Source organism: Sinocyclocheilus grahami, unplaced genomic scaffold (genome assembly GCF_001515645.1).
Source record: "Sinocyclocheilus grahami isolate Dianchi unplaced genomic scaffold, SAMN03320097.WGS_v1.1 scaffold579.1, whole genome shotgun sequence".
Lineage (NCBI taxonomy): Eukaryota > Metazoa > Chordata > Actinopteri > Cypriniformes > Cyprinidae > Sinocyclocheilus > Sinocyclocheilus grahami.
In genome coordinates, this window is record NW_015505758.1 from 1,205,081 (window position 1) to 1,216,717 (window position 11,637).

The window sequence follows — 11,637 nt, forward strand, 5'->3', positions numbered from 1 at the left end:
TTCTGTTATTAAATGATAAACGGAGGAGCAATGAATATGTAACCCCCAAAAAGTGTAAACACTATGGTTTTGTAGAGCTATAAAAATATCTGTTTGTGCACCCCAACCCACCATAAAACATAAAAGAAACACAGAAATTTTGAAAGTGAGGAGAATGTCTGCCCCAGTTATAATAGTTGAGAGCAAGAAGGTCACACCATGCTCAGTATAACAACACAGCGCATGAGGAAGAGACAGCTATGTTTTAGTCACCTGTTCCTCAGCTGACTGGTAATCTCTGGTGGCATGAATAAAGAATCACAGCAGCCTCATGAGCTCTCACTATCTGCATTCAGTTGCCACAGGCAACTCACCACACCTGAATACAGCACTACAGACTGGAGGATCACATGGAAGGTAAATAGTGAAATTTAGGGACTTGTGTACAAAAATCTTTAACATTTAGTGAGACAGATAATATTTGTGAAGGCAGAACTACCATCGATTGTTCTGTCTTTCCTTTAAGACTAAAAGTTATGTGAAATATAAAGGGTTGTTGTGAAAACCATGATGGGTCAGCCTGGCAACATCAGTTCACAAGTGACCTAAATTACAACTGTATGTCAGCAAAATAATGATCCTTTTCTCTAACAGGACCAGAGTCCATATTCTCCAAAGACAATAATCAAAGTTATATTTAGCAAAATCACAGAAGCAGTAGTTTTCATTTTCAAACTGTATTCAGAAGCAAAGACTGGGGAAGTTTCCTTCATGGAATAACAAGCAAACAAACAGTAAATAAATAAATATAATTGTGACTTCTTATCTCACAATTCAGCCCTTTGGCTCTCGCAATTCCGAGTTTACATCTTGCAATTCTGAGTTTATATTTTGCAATTCTGACTTTTTTTCTCACAATTCTAAGTTCATATAGGCCTATCTCACAATTCTGCCTTTCTCACAATTACCAGTTTATATCTCTCTTAATTCTAAATTCTAAGTTTATTTTCCTCAACTTTCTGAAGTTGCATCTAGCAATTCTTTTTTTATGGTTTACATTTTGCAAAACAATGCAAAAGCTAATAGCAACTTTTTATCTCACAATTCTGACTTCTCTTTTTGCAACTGCAAGTTAACATCTCGCAATTCTGCATTTCTTGCAATTCTGAGAAGTCACAAGAAAAACGTCAGAACTGTGAGAAACTCAGAATAGCGAGACATTTTTTTTTTTATGTTTTAATTTGTAACTTTTTTTTTTTGTATTCCAACAACAAGGCCTATACATCCCTCCCACAAAGTAGGCTACTTATGAGCATTGCACTGAGACCATAGGACTGAGACAGATGCATGCTGGGATGGGTGGGGTCCTTTAGCCACACCTCTGACATATGTATCCTGTTTCTTTGTACAGACTTGTCAGGCCTCTAGGATCTATGAATGGAGACCAGTAGCTGTTGCAGAAAATATAGAAGGAACAGCTGAAGGCAGGAGCACTAGCATAAATAGATGATCCAGTCCCAGTCTCCTCTATATTTGGGAATATGAATTAGGTTTGTAGAATAAAATTAAGGTTATCAAGGTTGTAAGGTTCTGCTCTTCAACATGTAAGGTATGGATCATATTTCTCACAAGCAGAGATGAGCAGACTACGCTTGCCATATGTATTCTTTCAACTACTCAGTCCACACCTACACACATCAATCCTCACAACAGCATTAATCTATGGGATCAGCATCCCATATGAATCCCTCATCGCACTCTTGTCGCTGGAGACAAAAGGAGCGGAATGCGCCCGGGGCGGTTTATTCGCACGACAGCAGAGGGGCTGAGTTCAACTCTACCAGATTCCCACAGGACACTCCTACCGATGGTGATTTGCAGCTCTGTTACACGACTAAATCCTCAATTTTCAACGCAAACATCCACCATATTAATGAAACTGTGAGTATGCTATGATCTTTCTGTGTGAAGAATATTATCTTTGTTAAAATTGCGAAAATAACGCAAGCTTTACGCGATTTAAAGCGATTGTTTTCCTTATACAAAGTCGTTGTTTTTCTGTAAACGATGTTGTTTTAAATCCCAATACATCCGTTTTCTCCTTTCGCTTTACAATAAAAGTAACTATAATCCACATGCAAGAGGCGCGCGAGCGTTTTTTGTTGACAGTCATCCTACTATTTTTAACAGGCGCCTAAGATTACTATTTTGTCAAACATTGCGTTATAGTTGTTGATAAACATTTTCCACTGCTTTTTGGTCGATGTTTTTTTTTCATTTGTTTTGTACATTGTTTAACTTAAAATTATAGCCTGTTTTTTTCTTCTCCGTTCATTTATTGGGCTTCTCGGCATTACTCATCATTTAAAGTTAATCTAACGCGCTTCAGACCATTAGCCGCCGTTTGTGTGGGCGTTCCAGTGCACTAAAACATCCTCTGTCTAGACTATTTCATTAAGAAACACCGTATAAACTGTACTACACTTAAACGTTTCTTAAAGATCGCATAAGCATGAATTGCAACTGAACCGGTGGGGGACTAACTTGCAGAAGAATGCTGTCCGTGTGCATTTTGAAGAAGTTATGAGTTTTGTGGATTGCCTGAGTGGTTTAACTCTTGATCTTGAATCTTTCACAAATGACTAATCTGTTTTTGACATATATCATCTATATAAATATATAGTATAAATACTTATATAGATGATATGTCCTTTAGATAAAATATAGGCTAAAAGAATATCTTTAAAGAAAATGTTGCATGTTTTTATGTTAGATATCATATTATAGAATATTGAGGCTCACACATGAGGAAAAAAACATTGATTTTATCCAGAGGCCCAAACAGAGCAATAATCTGCAATTTGATGCAGATATTTTTGTTTTTATGGGCACAAAATATGATGAAATTCTGATAGATTGTAAGATAAATCAGTGTGATTTTTATAATAGCACAACAGACTACTTGCATAAAATGCATATAAATGTAACTTGTCATTCTATATTATATCTTTCAATAATATGTCTTAGTAAGATGATATTTAAATGCTAAGTTTTATGATCAAAGCTCTGTAGTTTTTATTGTGGGGGCAAAACATAATACAGTGCGATACAATGATGATTGAGAGATGTACAAATAAATATTCCTCAAAAGCCTGATGTATCATATTTGATACATTTTAACATGATTCTTCTAAAAAAATTATGTGGATAATCAAGTTGCTTCAGTGCTTAAGTGTTCGTCTTGAAACATTACAAACAATATAAAAGTTATTCATATGTTTACTTGTACCTCAGGAGTACTTGTACTTGTAGATGTATACAAGTACCACACCCTGAAGGTGGACATTTTTAGAATTATACTAAAAGGCTTTTTACTTGCAAAAAAGTATGAACTATCCATCAGATGACAGAAGGTATGTAACAGATTGTGTACAACAGGTTTTTCGGCAAAATTTTGATCATGCTGATCATTTAGAGACCTTAGAAATGCATGTATGAAATATGATACGGTAGGCTTTATGTTTAATATCACCCAGTATTACTTTTGTTTGGATGCACACAGAAAAAAAGAAATGATATGCTGAAAAAGATGTTTACACAATGCATAATTCTGATTTCAGGCATTCAACATGTGCTCTGTCCTATATTGGGCTAAAATCAACCCAAATTGTTTTTTTTTTAAACCCAGTGTTTTTAGAGTGTGGGGATACTCTGAACAAACAGGTTACATCTGCAATACTGATAGATCTTTTCTCAGACAGATGCTGAGTGTTTGGACCCTCCTTTCAACTGCTATTTGTGCAGGTATTACAACATTTGCTTATTAACCATACTGAACATACACAAGAATAACAGGACAAGTTGAATCATGTGTTAAGTCAATTAAACAGCCTACACATGATGCTAACTGCCAGCAGTTCAAAAGAACTTCTTCTCATCTTGCCATTCTAAACAAAAAGAATTCTCCCCCAGTGTCAGTCTCTGCAATATCTCAGAGGCTTGTATTCCACGGCCAGCAGTTGACTCTGGATCTTCCTGAGAGGACACAGAGGTTGGAGTTTGTTAGTGCTGATGAGAGTGAACAATTTACTATCTGGGATCACAAAACCATCTCTGTCCGGCCAAGTAACCCCAGCAAAGGCCATGTGAGCAGCGTCGGTAAGGGCTGGACATTCAGAATCCAACGTGTTACGTTTGACGATGAGGGAAGCTACATCCTGCTCAATCACTTTGGTTCAACCATCAGCAGTCATATAGTGAAGGTCAAGAGTGAGTAGTAATTTAAACCTCCTTCTCAGAATAATATCTCTGTGATTGTCCACATATCCTCACTATCTGTCATTCTCTCTTTTACAGCCAACAGAGAACTCATTGATCGTATCGCAGGTGAAACTCTGACCATATCTCTGGCAGGACTCAAGCAGAGTGATGCCATACTTCACTTTTACAGTAATAATTCATCTCTCATCCTGGTGGAGAATGGAGTTCCTGTGGGACGGAACCACCCAGACTACATCAACCGGCTTAAAGTGACCAGTGAAAAGATTCAGATTCTCAATGTAAATACATCAGATATAGGCAGATACAGGCTCACCGATCATAAAGGAAGACTTGTCTCAAACAATACAATGATACTAGTGGGTAAGAAAATACTTATTTTTTTCACACATTCAAATAAAAAAAAACTTTTATTCAGCAAGGATGCGTTAAATTGATCAAAAGTGACTGTTTCAATTAATCAAAACACATTTATAATGTTTCAAAAGCTTTCTATTTCAAATAAATGCTGTTCTGACAAACAAAAAGCTGCTTTTCTATCAAAGAATGCTGAAAAAAATGTATCACGCCTTCCACAAAAAATATTTAGCAGTGATAATAATAAATCTTTCAAATCAGTATCAAATCAGCATATTAGAATTTATGAAGAATCACATGACACTGAAAGCTGGTGTAATGGCTGTATTTTTAATTTTTTTTTAAAATGCAGCCATGGTGAATGTAAGAGATGACTTGAAAAACAAGAACAAAATCTTACTGACCCCAAACATTTGAATGGTAGTGTATATTCACATAAAATGTTTGTTTGTATGACTGTGTCTTGCTGATTTTATTTGAGAGATTTGGGTCACCACATGTATTAGTACATCTCTTGATGTCTGTTCTTTTCTTGTCTCTTCAAATATCTATGTAGATCATCATGAGTCTGCCGCCAATAAAGGTCTTATAGCTCTGCTGCTGCTCGGCATTCCTGGTGGACTCTGCTTCTGCTGCAGAAAGAGAATCTGCAAAAAGTGCCGGACCACTAAATCTGACACAAACACAGGGCAGCCCAACACCGTACCAGTGTCTATACCTTGCAGCAACACTATGTCTGATCCTTTAGGTCCTGGAGACATTGGCCAGGTAAAATAAATGTGAAGAGTCTGTCTCTCTCCCAACACTTTCCTGTCCATTCTCCACTATCCTGTAAACAAAAAAAGGCAAACAAAATCAATACATAACAACAAAAAAAACACTTTTTAAACTTTTGTGACAGAACCATGCTAAGCGACATTAGAATAATCTAGTGATTGCAGCTGGTGTACATTGTAAGTAATATTAATGGTTTGTTGTTTCTGACTAAAGGGCTACATCGCTGGTTATCCACCTCATCCAGATCAAGGCCAGATTCACTATCCTTATCCACCAGAGTCGAGCGGACAACCTGCTGTTCCTCCCAACCCTGTAAGTTTACATAGATAGAGATTTACCACAGATCCTTCTATCCAAAGTGACAAATAAGGAATGTTACAACACAAGAAGTTCATCCTAAGGTGGCAGCAACTTTCAAAACTTTTGAATACAAGTTCCAAATTGCTTAAATAGCTCTAGTGCAGCAGAATGGGAAAATAATGCAGAGTTAATTCGAGCACCATGATTTTGGAACATGCGTGATTATGTCATGCGTGAGTTGCTGTAAACGGTGCTAGATGCGAGAGCAACTCACAAAGGCATCCATCTAATGCATGTTTACATAGAAAAACTATATAAAAACAAGCAGTGGAAAGGTCTAAACATGTTATGTGTGCACGGTCCCCAAGACGAACATGAATTCTGGTTTGGATTTTAGCTGGTGGACCAGTATAGACATGCAAAACTTAATAAACCAGTACAGAGTTTATTTATCAATCAATTTTGTGCATTTTCTCTTTTTAAGGGCTTTTATCCTGAGTATCAAAACCCTGTCTACCCTCCTGCCTTTGGACCTGGACTTCCCCCTGCTCAGCCGCCCCAGTGGAATGCCCCTCCAACCCACTACAACCCATCTGCACCTGTGGTACATCCAAAATCTTTTGCAAATCTCTTTGCTTTTCATCCTGTGGGTTTATATTTCTATGTGCTTATTTGTAATCAAAGATGGCAAGCAAATATGTAAAGGATAAAATTAAATTAAAATGCATTAATTGCTCTGAAAGGGGCAACACAAAGTTAAAGAGATTGATAATTCTGACATTTGTTCACCTACAAGTTGTTCCAAACGTGTTTCTTTCTTCTGCTGAACACAAAAGAAGATATTTTGAACTATGTTGGTTAGCAAACAACTGACAGTAGTCACTGACTTCTATAGTATGGAAAAGAATACTATGGGAGTCAATGGCTACTGTCAACTATCAAAATATTATTTTTGTGTTGAACCGATGAAAAAAACTCATACAGGTTTGGAACAACTTGAGGGTGAGTAAATGAAGACAGTATTTTTATTTTTGGGTGAACTACCCATTAAGTGTTTTTGCATAAAACAATTGCAATTCTACTAATATTTGTCTTTCAAATTTTTTTTTAAATTAATAGCATACATTTACTACATATGATTTATTCATCGTTACTGTCTTTCAAATTCAAAGTTGCTTGCATTGAAGTATCCACACAAATGAACTTACTTATTTTAACAAGATTTTTTTTAACAAGATACTGTGTGTCCTCAGAACTATACACCAGTAATGAGCAGTGCTCCTCCTGGGCCTGAACCCAGCATGTTGAATATGAATGAATTGCCGCCAACTGCACCACTGCTCACACCTCAGCCTGAGGTAACATCTACCCTTTTTCTACCCTTCTCAGCCTAAATCATTAAAGGGGTCATAAGATGTTTTTTTTATAGTTCAATTTTTTTCTATTAAAGGGGTCATATGATGTTGCTAAAAAGAACAGTATTTTGTGTATTTGGTGTAATGAAATGTGTTTATGCGGTTTAAGGTTAAAAAAACACATTATTTTCCACATACTGTACATTATTGTTTCTCCTCTATGCCCCGCCTTTCTGAAACACGTCGATTTTTACAAAGCTCATTGGTCTGAAAAGCAAGGTGTGCTCTGATTGGCCAGCTATCCAGTGCATTATGATTGGCCGAATACCTCAAGCGTGTGACGGAAATGTTACACCCCTCACCATATTGTGATGATGCCCTGTCAGGCCGGAGCGATGATTCAAAAACATGAAAACCCATTATAAACGAGGCATTCGTTGCATCCAGTGGGGACATAATTATGGATTATAATGACTTATACTGTCTTTTTACGCATTGCGTTGCATCGCTCCGTGTAAACATAAAACCATGTCTGCATTTGTGATCAGAGAAATGACAAACCACAAGTCCTACTCTACACTGCCCAAAAAACCCCTTAACTCCAGTGACTCTGGTGTCAAGTTTGACGTGAACAAAGGAAAGTCTCCTGGCAACAACTTCCTGTAGTTACTCCAAAATCCTGAATTATCCCTGCACGTGATGTAGAAACAAACACTTGTTTGTTAGATTCATACAAAATCCAAGCCTTAAAAAGAAGAATAATAATTTTGGCCTTAGAACTAATAGGACCTTAATTAAAACTACTACTTAAATAGTTTATGATGAGACATATTCTTTCAGGACTCAGTCTAGCTTAAGTGCTATAGAAGGATATTACAATTTGAAAAAGAAAAAAAACTAAATCCCTTTATATATTACACACTGTACCTTAAATCCCTGTTAACTCTTTTCCCATGAAAAACAGCTTCCAAAGAAGCGTGTCTTTTTTCTTACCCCTTAATGTCACTCTCTTGCTGCTCTTTAATAGCAGAAGAAAAAGCTGTTGAATAATACCAACGATATTTTAAAAAGCTACCTCCATATTTTCAGCAAAATGTTTTCATATTAAAGTCACATTACAATATGGACAAAAGAATGACTTACCCTCTGAATGGGCTTTCAGCAACACCCAATGTTGACAGATGTGTATATTCCAGTAAAAAGCCATGCAATTTCCATAGACACACACTAGTTATGACCTGTCCTGAAGTTCAGTTTAAAGGTGAGAGTGAGCTACCATTTTCACTTTATCTAATCTCTCCATTCAGTCAGGCTGAAGAGGCTATATTCTACACTTTTGTGTAGAACTACATGTGATACGAAGCCATTATTTTATTATTGTAGGATGTAGTTGTGCAAATGTCCATACACTATTAGTGTATATATATTCACTCTATTTACTTTTTTGCCAACTTTTATGTACATGCTTACCACACTCTCTTGTTGTGTTGGGAAACAACAACAAAAACCTGTAACCTGAGAAACCTAAAATGTACATTGTTATTTTTACCTGCTTAAACAGCATCATGTAAACCCCAGGAATCAGACACATATATGAAAAAATGACAGGATTTCTGTCTAATTAAGTTAAACACATATAATGCCTGTTATTAGTAATGCATGTTAGTGAATTTAAATGTATTAACAGTGTTTCAGGGAATTTTCTCAACTACCAAGCCAGTAGTAACTTTTCATAGTGCTGTTAGCTGAAATAAAACAAATGCTGCAAGCAAAACATTTATACTTGAATCTTGGTAATGTGTGTAAAATATTACAGTGACATTTTATATAAGGATTTGTGTTGTACCTGCATATTGATGGGTCATTTTAACTGCCCTTTAACTGCTATCATTTTCTTCACCGGGACTACGTTTACTGTTCGTATTTTATATTATCATTACATGTTCTAAGTATAAATTTTTTTATTTTGTCTGACATCTAGTGCCAACTGGCAAAGTCATTTCTCTTGTTATGTGTTGCATTATTGGAAAACTAAATGTAATTTGTTGTCACACTTTGAACTATAATAAGAATGACAATAAACATGATTATAATAAAAAGTATTTATGTTGCTTTTAAGGTCTGCACATTAAGCATCTCCAGGATTTGATCAAAACAGACATTGCAACCAGTTAGGTTTCAGTAATTTCTCCATAACACAAAATATTCCACTGGATTCACCCAGTTGAAGGGGATATATAGAATTGGGTGTAACAAATAAATGAATAAATAAATAAAATATTAAAATAAATAAAAAGGTGGCGATTCTAGAACTTGAAAAGAGGATTTACATCTGATTCAGACTAAATGTAGAGGTTAATTTTTCAGTTGTTTTGCCAAAACTTTTGTTTTTCTGACTTCAGGGATTCATGTCAGGTTTTTTCGCTCCAAAATACAGTCACAGAAAAAAATGCCGTGGACTGTTGCCAAGGAGACCATTTATCAGACTGGGCTTTTGTTGAAAAAATTTATTTTAATTAACTGATTAAATACATTTTGTACTGTTGCCCTGTGCATCACATCCCTGAAGAATGTAATAAGCAACAAAAACATGATTATTTAAATGCAGTGTTAATACATTTTGCTGTTCTCTGTACCTCAAGACCCCAGAAACGGTGTTTGGACATTTGATTCAGTCCTTTTGTTAACAATTAAACCCCTCAGATGCCAGATCTACCAGTTGTGCTATGGGACCCTAAGATAAATTTGACTTAATTAGGAATCTTTTAACTAACACTTGGAATATTGAAGCACCCTCCCAGTTTAGACAAACAACGTGGTTTCTTTGCAGAGTTTCAAGTCACAATAGCATGCTGGGTTCCATGGATTTAAAACTGTAGCAAAGAGAAAAGAAAACTAAATATTTCGAGTCTGATGAGGATTTCCCCATCATTCCATTTTGCTTTTCTCCATCTCTCTTAGTCGTCTCTCCAACATCTTGATTTTGTCCTCAAGGTGTGTATCTGGCTTTGCAGATGTACCTATTCCTAACAGGACACAAACACACGCCAGGCCCGCTAGTCTTATAGCTGTGGCTTCTGCAGAGGCTCCAGCGTCGCTGAGAATCAATCCAAACATGCCCATGGCAAAGGTGACCTTTAGCAGCCACAGAACCTGCCTTACAGCTCCAACAACCAAACGCCGGATGAAGGCTATTATCCAGTAGGCCACAACAAACAGAAGGGCCCACTGAGCGACAAAAATCACTCCCTCCAGAGTAACTTCTTGGAAAGGTAGCTTGACTAGATAAAAACATGAAAACATACATGTGAATGTGTTTTGGTTTAAATAAATTGAAGCTTTCAAGTATGATTTTTGTACATTTACCGTCAATTCCTGCTGATTCCAAGATTTCCGTAACATACCGGATGACCATGTTAAGGGCGGATGCTACGGCATCTGACAGCCATTTTACACCACTTTGTAGAAACTGATGCCCATAAATAAACAAATACAATATCATTATGTTTTTCCAAAGAACATAACTTCCCAGTACAGCAAGCATCATTATGTAGTAAGTTATGTTGCATTAGCAAATTAGCAAACCACGTGGCAAATGACTCTCTTCTGCTTTTCCGAGAACTACTTTCACTTTTCAAAGGTCAATAACCTGGCATTTCAGAGCTCCTCAAGTTCACACAGGTGTTTATCACATTAACTGTTGAATATTGCATATTTGACAACCAGAAAGTTTACAAACATTACACTGAATTATTTTTTTTTAACCTAACAAACTTATTTTTGTCGAATGTCTTGCTTGGTTGCTACTTGGTTAATCATAGAGCCAGCATTAATTATATTAAACAATGGCACAAAAAGTTTAGTATAAACTTGATAGACTAGATTTTTTACAACGTCAGCTCACCTTGAGAGACAGGTCTACTCAAACTTGTGAAAATGGACCGCGCATTTTGGAGTGGACTAGACTGCTCGTCCCATTCGAAAGAGTGACACAACGGTATCAACTGATATGAAACTGAAAGTATAAGTGTGGTAAAATATAAACACCGACCCATTTTAAAAAGTGCCTTTAACTACGATTACAACACGCCGAAGAACCACCCAAGAGTGTTTAAATTCGTATTCGTGAGAAAAATGTTCTTCGCAAACAACGGGTTACAACAACTAGGAAACTGGACGGCCAGTCCTGAGGTGAGGTGCAACATGGAAAGAGTCAAAACGCTGAATTCAGGCGTCTCCGCTTGGGGATTATTAAATGAAGTTTAAGGTGAGCATTTTTATGTCAGAAATGGTCTTACAAAGGATGCCAGCTCTATCCTTCACTAATAAACCGCAGGTTTACGAAACTAATCCATTTCTTTTCCCGGAAAAATGCCTGCTTCCTCTTTCCTCCCTCGAAGGCGCATCCCTGCCGCCTACTGATGACTGAGACTGCGCCACACAATTATCCAGAAGAAACGCCACACAAATTGATCCCATATGAAAATTGTGAAAGACCATTTTGTAAACGTTTGAAAATGGAGTATAAATTTGTGTCCTACCTTTATTATATATGTATGTGTATATATATATATATATATATATATATATA

At 36.5% G+C, this 11,637-nt stretch overlaps 1 protein-coding gene and 1 long non-coding RNA gene across 2 annotated transcripts; one reads left to right on the plus strand and one right to left on the minus strand.

Annotated features, from left to right (window-relative positions):
* The first annotated feature begins 1,619 nt into the window (after positions 1 to 1,619).
* Positions 1,620 to 9,428, plus strand: LOC107556792 (uncharacterized). Its single transcript, XM_016239997.1, has 9 exons — positions 1,620 to 1,920; positions 3,741 to 3,783; positions 3,952 to 4,248; positions 4,336 to 4,620; positions 5,171 to 5,382; positions 5,605 to 5,703; positions 6,176 to 6,295; positions 6,945 to 7,084; positions 7,652 to 9,428. The coding sequence occupies exons 1-9, from the start codon at positions 1,702 to 1,704 to the stop codon at positions 7,710 to 7,712; spliced, it is 1,476 nt and encodes a 491-aa protein (XP_016095483.1). The 5' UTR covers positions 1,620 to 1,701; the 3' UTR covers positions 7,713 to 9,428.
* Positions 9,429 to 9,617: 189 nt separating this feature from the next.
* Positions 9,618 to 11,470, minus strand: LOC107556829 (uncharacterized). Its single transcript, XR_001605322.1, has 3 exons — positions 10,951 to 11,470; positions 10,413 to 10,515; positions 9,618 to 10,327 (listed from the first exon to the last, which is right to left on the minus strand). It is a non-coding gene; the product is annotated as an uncharacterized lncRNA (long non-coding RNA).
* Positions 11,471 to 11,637: the final 167 nt, after the last annotated feature.